Genomic DNA, 12,696 nt, shown 5'->3' with positions numbered 1-12,696 from the left:
AGAGAGAAAGAGAGGTCTGGGCGTGAAGGCCCCCTGTTCCACTCTTAGTCTCAGGCCATGACCCCACACACTGGCTGTGGCAGAGGCAGGGAACCTCTAGCCACAGGCCTGGCCGCAGCCCTTGGACACCAGGGAAACCGTGGCCCTTGCTCGAGGCAGCACCTCCCGGGACCCTGCAGACAGGCACCAGGTGCTCTGGTGCCCATAACACTTAGGGTAGATGAAGGTGGCCCGCCTGCTGGCCACGGTGCCCGGCCCCAGCACCACACTGTGCCAGCATTGTCTGCCATCTAAACCACCACCAGGAGGAGCTGGGCCAGGGCATGGGTGGAGGAGGCAGGAGAGGCCATTGGCCCCAGGGCCTCAGTGACAACACCAGGGCCTGCAGAGGACAAAGTCCTGCCCTGGGAGTCTAATGGAGGAAGCAGTCCTACCCTGGGGAGTCTGAAGGGGGAGACATAGCCCTACCCTGGGGGGCGTCTGATGGGAGAGGTAGCTCTGTCTGGGAACCTGAAAGGGAGACTGTGAAGGCTGGACCAGACCAGAGGAGCCGGCTGGACAGGACAGGTGGCCTCCCCGGCCTGAGGTCTGCCCCAGCCATCAGGCCTGCTGCCTGCGTCTCTGCCAAGCCGCGACAGACGGCTCTCTCAGAAAACAGTCCTTTTGGCTGAGCCGAGCTGGCCGTGAGCCAGGGCAGGAAGGCCAAGCATCCTCACTGTACCCCACAGTACCAGACCTAGACACCAAATGCTATTCCCCATGCTCACCCCATGCTCACCCCCTCACCCTGTTTCCCACCTGCCAGCACCCCTCGTGTTCTCTCTAGGGCTCAGCTCTGGCTAAGGAGAGTATATGTGTCGTCTCTGCAAAGGGCGTGTGGGCCGCCCAGCCCCACCCTTCATGTGTCATCTGTGTACAGAAATCCATAAGAGGGAGAAATGTGAGTTCAGAAGGGGTGATTCCCCCCACCCCCGCCAAGTTTGAGCAAAATGGCCCCTACAATACCAGGTAACAGAAGGGGGTATTGGGTGTGGACCCCAGACATTAAGGATGCCCATTTCTCCCCAACCAGAGGGTCTCCTCCACCTTCCGGCCCCTCCCAGGGCTGTGGAGCTGCAAACATAAGGGCCCCCGTGGGCAGGGCTGGCCCGCACACCTGGAAAGGCCCAGCTCCCTGCCTTCATAGCGGCCTCAGCGGAAGCATCGTCATCCCAACTTTGTAAGTGGAAAATCAAGGCCCCAAAGGAAAGCCTCACTGAGGCTACAGGACTTAACAGGCACCCTTGCCTCCTTGATGAGATGGAGGTGACCCCCAGGAGTAGTCCTGGGCCCCTGCGTGTAATCGCCAGGTACCACATCCTTGTGGTCTAACCACGGCAGGACAGTAATGGTGGCCACCGGGCATTGCACACGCCGAAGCAGTGCAGAGGCCTTTCCAGGGACCCTCCCACCCCAACCCTGATGGCCCCATCCTGCCCCACCCCCAGCTCCACACCGCATCGAGCATAGAGACCACAGCTGTGTTTACAATGTATTTTCACACATGTGACCTTGCCCGCCACCATCCCATACTAATCCTCCCTCCACCAAGGAAGGGGCATGGCCTGGTCCTCTCAAGGTAGAGAGGTAGGGAGGAGTCCTGCCTCCTGGGGCACAGGGACCGCATACAGATTCCTGAGCCTCACCCATTGTCTACAGGGGACTGGAATCCTCCTGTAGGACACATGTCCCCTGTGTCCCCGAGGCCACCAGCATCTGATTCTCCGCTAAGACCATGAAACAGCAGGACAAAAAGACAAAGGGAGGGGCGCCTGGGTAGCGCAGTCGTTAAAGCGTCTGCCTTCGGCTCAGGGCGTGATCCCGGCGTACCGGGATCGAGTCCCACATCGGGCTCCTCCACTATGAGCCTGCTTCTTCCTCTCCCACTCCCCCTGCTGTGTTCCCTCTCTCGCTGGCTGTCTCTCTGTTAAATAAATAAATAAAATCTTTAAAAAAAAAAAAAAAAGACAAAGGGAGCCACTGGGGCAGCTGGAGGGGTGCTCCCCAGGGGTGGCCCGAGTGCAGGCGGGACCCAGCCCGGCCCGTGAGAGGAGCACGAGTCTCCTGGGGGCCCCGGAGTTACCAACCCCCACCCATGCCCTTTCCTGTCCTTGCGGGAGGTTTGCCTAAAAAGTTGGTGAGTGAAGCCCCGTGTTCTAATCTGCAGTCCTCCCACCGCGCCCGCCTGTTTTCATTACGGAGGGAAAGAGCATCAGAGCCGTGTTTATAACCCCCTTTTAGATAACAAATCACATTTTCTTTTTGCCAGCGAGTGTGTTGAATTGATATTTTTTCCCCTCGGTTTAATGGGTTTGTGTGTTCAGGAATGATCTTCATCAACCGAAACTCCTTATTGTGTTTGATGTAATGTCAGCTTTCATTATGTGCTTCGGTCGGAGCCAGGCGCAAGGGAAGGCCGAGCACCCTGGAGCCTGGGCCCCGGCCCCCAGCCCCCACCCTGGGCCCACCGGCTCCAGTCTTCCTGGACTTCTGGGTGGGTGGTGCGGCAAAGGTCAGAGATGCACTGGGAAGGCGGGCTGAAGCCTGGGTGCGAAGCCTTTCTTACCCCTACCGCATCCTCTATGAGGGGTGTCGTAGGGCTCTTGGGGGAGCCCTGTAACACAGATGTGCGAAGCGCTGGACGCCGCACATGCCCCTGGTCACTGCAGCGATCAGGTCGCCTCCGGTCTTCCAGCCATCCAGCTGCCGTGGTCTCGCCCAAGCACGGTGCCCGGCGCGGACTCAGTGTTGCAGAATGCTTGGACTGTGTTCACAGGTCCAGCCTGTGGCCTCTACCCCCCAGACCTCTGGTGGGAGACAACTCACAACTGTCCCCACAACAAGCCCCCATCCTGACCGCCTCAGACTATGGCCTCAGGCCCAGCACCTGTGCGGTCCCCGAGGCCCAGCCCCTCCCTGAAGCCTGAGGAGCCGGAGCTGAGAGGGGGCAGTGCAGCCCTGAGGTCACACAGCAGAGGGGTGGCCAGGGTGGCTTCTGCCCCCCGGAGAGTAAGTGCTGGCTCTGTGCTTTGCTGTTTTATAGTCAGGCCATTGGGAGCACACGTAGTCAGTACCCCCATTTCCAGACCACAGAGGAACAGGCTGCCAGGGCCACGAACCAGATGTTGGCGGTACGGAACAGCGCTGAGGAGCACTAGAGGCGGGTGACTCGGACAGTGGCCTTCTCCTGTGTCCTGACCCTAGAGCCCACAGGGGCGTGAGTGGGGTGGCCCCTCCTGAGCCGGTGGCCCTTGACGGCACCAGATTCACCTTCTGGCGGCCTCTGTCAGCCAGCCTCAGTTCTGATTAAAGATCATTAAACATGAAATTAGCCCATTTGTGCTACGGGTCCCTGGGGTGGCCGGTGATTATGACGCGCAGATGGCCAAGAACCCAGGCTTCGGGCAGGCGGGCGCGGCCGAGCCGGGCGGGGCTCACACCGGCAGGCGAGGCAGGCCCGGGGAGGCAGGCGCAGGGCTGGGCTTTGTTGTCTCCCGCTCCTGTTGTGTAAACCCCCTTGCATTTCACAACAAATCACAGATAATTAATAAGTACATGCCCGTAATGAGCAGGCTTTTTAATAGAAGAAATTGGAAGATGCGGTGTCGAGTCATTATTTCACTCTGGCCCAGACTCTCTATTTTCCCATCTTCCTCACTCCCCCGGTAGGCTGGCTCTGACCCCACCTCTCAGCCGGGCTGCTGTGCTGAGACCCTGGTCCTGGAGTCAGGGAGCCCCGGGGAGCCCCGACCCAACCTGGGGCACCACATCCCCCTGGAGCCTGTGAGGGCCCCTGGGGGGGGGGGTCCGTCTGGGGCGGGGGCGGGCATGCCTGGCCTCCCGAAGGCCGAAGGCCGCTCTGGATCGGGGAGGGGGACCTGGCTGCACTTCAGGCAACCTCGTGAGGAGCCGTGAGGGTCAAGGCCTCTGTCTCCCACCAGGAAGAAGATATCCTGTACTATGATGCCAAGGCCGACGCTGAACTGGTGAGTGCCCTACCTCTGTTGGGGGCGGGGGAGAGCAGCCAGAGCCCCATGCCCTCCCTGGGCTAGTAGCCTCAGCTGTGAAATGAGTGTGAGGTCTCAGCGCTCTCCCACATTCTGAGGTCACCCTGCAAGGTAGCGGTGGCACAGGCCCCACGCCTGACCCCAGGCAAGTAGGGAGGCACTTGGATCTCCTCCCGTGGGTCAGTCCAGGCGCCGGCATGGAGGAGGCTGAGCACTATGGGAGCAGGGAAGAGAGGGAGCAGTCGGGAGGGCTTCCTGGAGGTGGGCAGGCAGGGCCGGGATGTGGCTGTGGTGTGTTTCAGGTGGTACAGTTACCTTCCCTGGGGTGAGGCGAGCAGCAGCTTCCGTGTGCTGAGCCCCCCACAGCTGGCCCCACCGTCGGGGCTCCCCCGAGCTCGGTCAGGCTTGCCCCAGCTGCAGAGGCAGCCCGGCCCTATGCCTGTTCTTCAGACGAAGGACGGGGCTTGGGCTCTGCTGGAGTCCCTGCCTCGGCAGCGATGGCGCTGGGGCTTACTGGACAGCCCAGACCCACGCTGCTCCTCTGTCTCTGTGCCCCTGACTGGCTCATGTCTGCTTGGGCGCCCGTCACCGGAGGCCTCACATGAAAGCCATATGGCCATTTCGGTAGCAGGGGACCTACAGAGGAGGCAAGAGTGTCCGAGAGGGCAGAGCAGAGTAGACAGTGTTTGGTGAAGCCGCCAAGGCGCAAGTCCATCTGCCTGCCTTGGAGGCAAACGTCATTGAGCCTGACTGTCTCCTCTATTAACAGAGGTGTCCTAATAGCTCACTCTCTGGGGTCCCACCTGCTCTGGCTGGGGCAGGAGACCCCAAATCCAGGGTTCCTCTCCCAGGCTTATTGGCTGGGGGCATTTCCTGGGGCGAGCGGGAGGTAGACAATGACCCCAGGAGCTGGGCAGGCAGGAAGGGATCCCTGCCGAGGGTCCGTGGTGCCAGGCCAGCCTGGGTGAGCCTTCAGGAGGGCAGGCGGGCAGGGGGCCTGAGAAGGAGGGGTGGGTGGGCTAAAGCAGGTGTGCTTCCCCCTTGGCTGAGCCTCCGTGGCTCCCAGAGAAGTTGCTAAAATTAAAGCTGGAATCTGAAATTCAAATGAAGAGCGAACCTTTAATTAGACCCTGAATCTAATTCCTTACCCCCCTCAGCAGCAGGCTGCAATTTTAGCAATCAGTGCATTAAATATAAACCAGGAGACTGCAGTTGCCCACCGTACAAAACCCCTGGGCGTGGGGGTGGTGCTGAGGGGCTCCTTGGCCTTTCTGGTGCCCGGGCCCCTGCCAGAATCCCCTGGACTTCCTGTGCCCAAGACCCCCACCCCCACCCCCATTCTAAATCACTGATTCCCTGCGCACCGCCCCTCAAGGAAGTAGGGACAGCCCCAGGACAGAGAGGCACCCTGGCTGGAGCTGGGCTAAGATCAGGCCAAAAGCACGGCCCTCTATAAATACCGACACGCACGCATTTGCCGACTCCCCTGCTTGTTGTGTTGTTTTGTTTTTTTAATCTTTGCCAGAGGTACAGTTAGAGATCTTTCTAGACCATTTACTTTTAAATTACCAGCCAGAAGGTGGGGGTGGGGGAAAGAGAAGGAAGGAAAAAGTTCGCCAGCTGATAGCTTATCAGAACAGAATCCAAATGTCACATTAGTTGGGAAAGTTGGGAGATTAAATTTTCCAGCGCCCTTCATCTGCCGCTGACATTTCGGGGGCTTTCTTCTCCCGCACCTCCCCCTCCTGCAAGCCGAACGTGAGCGGCTCACGCCTCAGAGGCGGCAGGCTCGGCAGCTGCCTGCCCCGGCTTTACCCAGCACCCAGGAGCTTCTGAGGGTCCTCCTAGGGTGTGCGGGGTGGGCAGAGGGTGGCACACATGGTGAGGGTGAGGGGCGAGGGAAGGGCGGCAGACGGTTTGGATTTTGCTGTGCAGAAGCCACCCCTGAAGGGACGCAAAGCATCTTTGCTGCAGACCCTTCAGAGCCGTGCCGACCCCCACACAGGTCAGCCTGCTGCAGCCCCATCCAGGCCATAATTCATTCCCCAGGCCAGAAGACGGACCCGGAGCACTCCTGGGGTGGGGAGAGCACATCTGGCTGGGTGGGGAGGCATGATCACCCTTTCCCCAGACAAGACAGGCAGGAGGCAGGAACACAGCGGGTGTGCCCAGGACCCAGTGAGCAGTGGGGTCAGCAGAGCCACAAGGGGGTGGAAAGGAGCTGAGCCTGGTGTTGACATCGATCACAGGGGTTGAGAGGCAGTGAGGGGGCATCGGATGGTCCAGCTGCTTACACCCCTTACTCCCAAGGCACAAGGCGCCCCAGCTTTGCCCCTGCCCTGCCTTGGTCTCCATCCCTCCTTTCCTCCCCGTCTGGCTCTTCCCTGTCTTCCACTTCACTCTCTGCCACAATCTTCCCCTCCCCCTTGCACACCTGCACCCGTGCCTGCCCACCCCCACCCCACCCCCACCGCTCGGCTGCGGCACCGACGCTGTAGCTGCAGACCCATTCCTGCCAGCCTGTGGTGGTGGGCGGGGGTGCATGGCGCATGCCCAGCCTGCTCGGCCGAGAGATGCTGTAATTGGCACCTGTCAGACGGCTGCAGCTCATTTTAGAAAGTCAACAGGGGCCTTTGCAGTCCTGCCGCTAGCAAGCGCTGAGGACCCTCCCTCTGGAAGTTACCAGGTCTCCATGCTAGCCCCCACCCCAGCCCTGCTCTCCCCCTCAAACTCAGCGCCTACAGCCACCTGCTGTGGGGGTGGTGACCCTCCCCCAGAGGGGACAAGGACCCTCTCCCTGATGCCAAAGGAGCTCCATACAGGGGATGGGTGGGGCCCAGTGGGGGCTCTGGGGCCCAAGGCTCCTGAGAAGGGATCACCTCCCTGTGATCACACAAGCCCGTCCTTGTAAGCAGAGGTCTGTAGCCTGCTCCTTCTCACTGGGATTTGTCTCCTTCACTGATAATTGTTTTTCAAGAATGTGGGAAAGGGTCAGTTTGGTTTTGGTTTTGGAATTTGGATTTAGCAAATGTAGGGATGGTGGGTGCGGTGGGCAGGGGCAGGTGGGAGTCACAGGCCTCCTGGGGGTGGGGTCCATACCCCCTTTCCATCTGTCCCTGTGTCTCTCCCCATCTCTGACTGCAGTAGTCTCAGATTCCGAGATCCCCTTATCACCTAGACTCTGGCCCTCTCCTGCCTGCAGAGCTATCTGACCCCACTCCACCATTTTCCAGCCCTGACACTACCGCGGGGGGGGGGTATCCCTTTCTGCAGGACGACCCTGAGAGTGAGGATGTGGAGAGGGGGTCCAAGGTCAGCACCCTCAGGCTGGACTTCGTTGAGGACTCAAACTTCAAGAACAAAGTCAACTATTCGTACACAGCCGTGCAGATCCCCACGGACATCTACAAAGGCTGTGAGTGTGCAGAGCGATCAGAAACCGCCCTCCGCGGCCACCATGGGGGCAAGGCCCACAGCCTGGGCACTGCCAGGTCCCCGGTGCTCAGCCAGGGCCATCTGCCTTCAGCCCCCTCTACCCAACGTCACATGTGCTCACCCGCACGCGGGCGTCAAGTCATTCTCAGGCACGGCCTCACACTAACTCTGACTCTCACCCCATGCACGCAGTCTCCTGCCCCTGTGTACACATGTGCCCCACGTGCCCCCAGCACAGCTCCTCCCCGCCATCCCCCATTCCCGGGCCCCATGCAGGAATGGTTGAGGAGCTACCACATCGGATGAACACAGGGACTGGGGGAACAGGGAGCAGCCCCTCACTCACGGACACCAGCCCTGGAGAATCTCCCTCCTTGTCCAGGAACAGGGCAGCTTCGCACAGTGGGGAAACCAAGTCACTACAGCTGGAAGGATTTGAGTCAGACAGGAGGAACTTCCTGAAGATCTTGGGAGGTGTAGGGGGAAGAGACCAAGAGTCAAGCACTACAGAGAGAGCTCTAGCAGCGGGCTTTAGGACCCTGGGGTCTGGTGGTTTGGGCATAATTCTGTGAGCACCTACTGCGCAGCCTCAGACTCCAAGGGGCCCACTGGGTGAAGGGTCTTGGAACACAGGTCCCAGAGCTTCTGGGTAGTCTCCAGAATGCGGGGAATCCTCCAGGGTCCTCAGGAAGGCCCCCTCCACCCTTCGGGTCAGCCAGGCCTTCTAGGCAGCCTGCGGGGGGGGGGGGGGGCGGTGAGGATAGAGGCTGCCCCCACCCCTGCCGTCCCTGCCACAGGCCACCTGCCCGAGCCAGTCAAGGAGCAGCACTATCACAGGCAGGCACGCTAATTAAAACAGGAGCCACACCGCCCTCCCCAGTCACCCCTCGCTACCCACACAAATTACATTTTATATGTTTTTTATTTACTGTGTCACTTTTAATTAAATCTGTAATCGCCTGCCTGAGGGGGCATGGTCCCCGTTTCCCAACTCCGAGTGATCTGAGAGTGTGTGCACGTGGGTGCGGGTGTGTGCGCGTGGGGTTGAGCAGCAGGCCCTGTCCCGCGGGGAGGCTGGAGTGTGTGCGCAAGTGTGTCTTACGTGAATGCAGGCGTGTGCGTGTGCTCGTGGGTACCTGCACGGACAGCCCAGCTGAGGCAGGGGGTCTACTCTTGGCTCTTGAGCTGAGTCAGAAATGCCCCTCTGGCAGCAGCTAGAGGGGCTTCCAGGACAGTCGGCTCTAAGCCTCTCGGGAAGATGGGGAAACCGAGGCCCAGCGAGGGCTGGGGCTTGCCAGGCAGACTCTCCCAGGGCAGGCAGTACTGTATGAAACACTGGAGATCCCGGCTTTATTTTTTCGTTAAAGAGAAAAATAGAAATTGTTCGACTCACTAAGTTTCTAAATTAGGAACAGGACCATAACACAGTGTTCGATAGGCACAGCCAATGCTAGAAATGTGTTTTGTTTTCACATTATGGTCAGTTAAGGGAAGCTACAAGGACAGAGAGAAGGGAGCGGGAGCAGAGGGAGAGAGATTAGGCAGCAGACACGCGATGCCGCAGGGGCCCCACACTGGAGGGCGGAGTGCCGCGTGCCCAGGAACGTGTCAGCGCCCCCTGGGCTATGGGCAGAGCCCTGCGCCTTTGTCTCTTCAGTCCCAGCTTTTCGTGGGCTTTAAAGGCTTCAGTGTTCAGAGGCTCTGCTCCGAAGAGCCGAGCCCTTGGAAGGCATGCTCTGATTCTCACTTGGGGTGGATCTGTGATAGGCATCTCGGGGCGATGGTGTCAGGGCTCCGCCTGCAAAGAAAGGAAGTGGAAGAAACTGGAGGAAAAACATAGCCCTGGGGGAGGGAGTTTAAGTACAGAGGCCTGGCAGGAGTAGGTGGCCCGCCCCTGGCGGGTTTCTTTGAGGGTCCTATACGCAGACCCGGATACGCCTTGCGTGAGAGAGCACGTGCACACACACACACACACACACACACACACACACGAGCCAGATTTAGGGCTGTCCTGAGTCGGGCGATGAGGGTGCTGCCCAAGCCATCCTGAGTCTCTGCCCTGGCTGAGGGATCTACAGTACCGAGCCCATTCATCGGAGAGAAGCCTCGTTCTGTGAGTGTGCGGCGGGGTGGGTCTGGCCAGGGGATCACACGTGTGCCACCACAGAGGTCAGGGGAGAGGGAGGGTGGGGGTCACTGGTCATGGGGGGGTTGGAGAGCAAGACCCATGGGAGCAGAGCACGGTGTAGGTAGAGCGTGCATGCCCCTGTGCCCACGCAGCCGTCGGGCCGCTGGGCAGGTAGGTTCGAGGACGAGGGACGCACACACATCTGGCTGGAAACACGGAGGCTCAGTGCAGAGATACCGGTTAGCGAGTATAGACTGTGTGCGTGTACGTGTATGTGTGTGCAAACGCGCGTGCCTGTGTTGGAGCAGGATCATGGCACAGCCCCTGCCCCTCCAAGAGCCTCCGCCCCCCACCCCTGCCTGCTCCTGGCCCCAGTTGATTAATCATGGAGTTGAGTGGCTTCCAGCTTATCAGGTACCTTAATAGCTGAATAATTCCAGCCCCATCATCGGGCCCTTAATTGCTTTCTGGTGGCTGCAGCCCGGAGTGCATGCTGAGTGGGTGAGCTCCCAGGGGACCAGCCGCAGGCTCCAGGCAGCGTGCTGGACGGGCATCCCAACTGACAACTCCCTGCCACCTGGGCAGCCCCTCTCCAGGGGCCACAGGCCACGGCTGCCCTGATCACGGGCCTGGCCGAAGGGTAGGCTTAGCTGGCTTGGGAGGGGTTGAGGACCTGGAAGTCTTCCTGGAGGTGGTGCAGCCCTCAGCTGAGCCCTGAGGAATGAGAGCCCCGCCAGACAGAGAGCAGGTGAGGCTTTCTAAGTGGGGGGTATGTGCATGGACGTCGTGGTGAGGTTCAACAGGGGGACAGCCCAGGTGCTTTTCACCCCAACTCCCTGTCTCCCCCACAGCCACTGTCATCCTCAATGAACTCAACTGGACGGAGGCCCTGGAGAACGTGTTCATCGAGAACCGCAGGCAGGACCCCACACTGCTGTGGCAGGTGTTCGGAAGTGCCACAGGGGTCACTCGCTACTACCCAGGTGGGTGTCAGCCCATCGCTCCTGCCCACCCTCCTCTGTCACCAGCCCACTTATCCTGGGCCGTGTGGGGTGGTTGGTCCCCCTGTGGGCTGTGAAGTAGCCCCCCCTGCAAGGCCAGCCTGCCCTGGCTAGGCCCTTCCCTGCCAGACCCCCTCGCCTTCTCTCCTCCTGCAGCCACCCCATGGCGAGCCCCCAAGAAAATCGACCTGTACGATGTCCGAAGGAGACCCTGGTGAGTGAGCAAGGAGGAGCTGGGCAGGGACGCCCTCTCCATTCCCCCCGCCTCTGCCGCCTGCTCCCCTCCCTCTCGATATCCAGGACTCGGAGCAGGGCGCAGCCAGCTCTATCCAATTTTCATTTCACACATCGTTGCCACTGGAAAATGGATCCCATCACCCAGGCAGGCCTCCCAGCTGCCTCTGCCCCCCGTCCACTGCCCGGCACTCCACCCCCTCAGGACTGAGGGATTGGGCCAGTGGGGGTTCCCAAGGGTGGATGTATCCTCTGTCAGTTCGCCAGCCCCCACGCCACCCATCCGAGCCCTGGACACCCCACCCTCTGCTCTGCCTCTCCTGCGGTACCCCGTGACCCCCTCCCTCCCTGTTCAATCCCACACACAGCTAGGACTCAAGACCTTGGGGTCTTGTCCCGGGCCAGGGGACATGACAAGCCACTGAGGCCAGGGAACATACCTCCTGCCCCCTCTCTGGGTCACCTGCTCACCCCCCCTTGGGCTCGTTCATGTGCTGGGAGACCAGGTCAATCATGTAATGGGCAAGGACTGTTGGGGTTTTTTTTAAGATTTTATTTATTAGAGCACAAGTGGGGGGAGGGCAGAGAGACAAGCAGACTCCCCACTGAGTGGGGACACTATGATGTGGGGCGGGGCTCAATCCCAGGACCCCGAGATCATGACCCGAGCCATAGTCAGACGCTTAACCGACTGAGCCACCCAGGCGCCCCAGGACCGTTTTATTAAATGTGATACCCCGGTGCCTAGATCGCTGTCTCGCGCATGCAGTGCATGCTCAGTAGAAACCTGTTGAATCAATATGGGGGCGAAGGAAGAAAGGACCCACAAGGCCCCAGTGAGGCCGGCCCTAACTGAGGCTTCTCCCGGGCAGGTACATCCAGGGGGCCTCGTCGCCCAAGGACATGGTCATCATCGTGGATGTGTGAGTGAGCGATGCCTGCAGGAGGGGTGGGGGTGGAACAAGGGGTGAGAATCCGCCGCCTGGGACCCTCATGCGGGAAGAGCAGGAGAACAGCTGAGGCCTACCTGGCGCCTCCATGACCTTCCCAGGAGCGGCAGCGTGAGTGGCCTGACCCTGAAGCTGATGAAGACGTCCGTCTGTGAGATGCTGGACACGCTCTCGGACGATGACTATGTGAACGTGGCCTCGGTGAGTGCCACGGCGGCAGGCGGGTGAGGAATGGGTCACCCCACCCTGTGCCGAATGCCCCGGCCAGCCTGGGGCCACTCGCCACCCTCCCTGTCCCCGCAGTTCAACGAAAAGGCGCAGCCTGTGTCATGCTTCACGCACCTGGTGCAGGCCAATGTGCGCAACAAGAAGGTGTTCAAGGAGGCCGTGCAGGGCATGGTGGCCAAGGGCACCACGGGCTACAAGGCCGGCTTTGAGTACGCCTTCGACCAGCTGCAGAACGTGAGCGCCGGGGGTGGGTGAGCGGGTGGCTGGGGACAGACAGAGGCCCGGGCTTGGTGACACCAGGGAAATCAAGACGAATGGCCTTGTTAGCGCCCACCAGGCTGCTTGGGAAGATAGCGCTGTCTGCTGTGGGGAGGAGGGCCCGAGGGCCGGGACTTCCAAGGGGAGGGAGACCCCGCCCTGGCCCACGGAGGGGCCAAGAGCCACCTGACCCAAACCTACCCTTGCCCAGTCCAACATCACCCGCGCCAACTGCAACAAGGTAATCATGATGTTCACGGACGGCGGTGAGGACCGCGTGCAGGACGTCTTCGAGAAGTACAACTGGCCCAACCGCACGGTGAGGCTCAGCCCGGGGCGGGGGGGGCCCGACCTGGGCCCGGCCCTGAGGAGGGCTGTCCGCCCACGCCCACGGCAGTAACCTCAAGCCCCAAACA

The 12,696-nt window shown here is 60.5% G+C and overlaps 1 protein-coding gene across 2 annotated transcripts in view; it reads left to right on the top strand.

The window, feature by feature from the left end:
* The window catches only part of CACNA2D2 (calcium voltage-gated channel auxiliary subunit alpha2delta 2), a 141,699-nt gene that overhangs the window by 112,958 nt on the left and 16,045 nt on the right, over positions 1–12,696 (top strand). For both annotated transcript variants that reach the window (XM_026500923.3, XM_057311735.1), the window contains exons 5-12: positions 3,981–4,025; positions 7,320–7,461; positions 10,461–10,592; positions 10,767–10,824; positions 11,717–11,767; positions 11,896–11,995; positions 12,098–12,256; positions 12,492–12,599. In XM_026500923.3, coding sequence (XP_026356708.2) covers positions 3,981–4,025; positions 7,320–7,461; positions 10,461–10,592; positions 10,767–10,824; positions 11,717–11,767; positions 11,896–11,995; positions 12,098–12,256; positions 12,492–12,599 — 795 coding nt within the window. The remainder of the gene's footprint in view (positions 1–3,980; positions 4,026–7,319; positions 7,462–10,460; positions 10,593–10,766; positions 10,825–11,716; positions 11,768–11,895; positions 11,996–12,097; positions 12,257–12,491; positions 12,600–12,696) is intronic.

Source organism: Ursus arctos, unplaced genomic scaffold (genome assembly GCF_023065955.2).
Source record: "Ursus arctos isolate Adak ecotype North America unplaced genomic scaffold, UrsArc2.0 scaffold_14, whole genome shotgun sequence".
Lineage (NCBI taxonomy): Eukaryota > Metazoa > Chordata > Mammalia > Carnivora > Ursidae > Ursus > Ursus arctos.
This window is presented reverse-complemented; position numbering and strand designations above follow the sequence as displayed.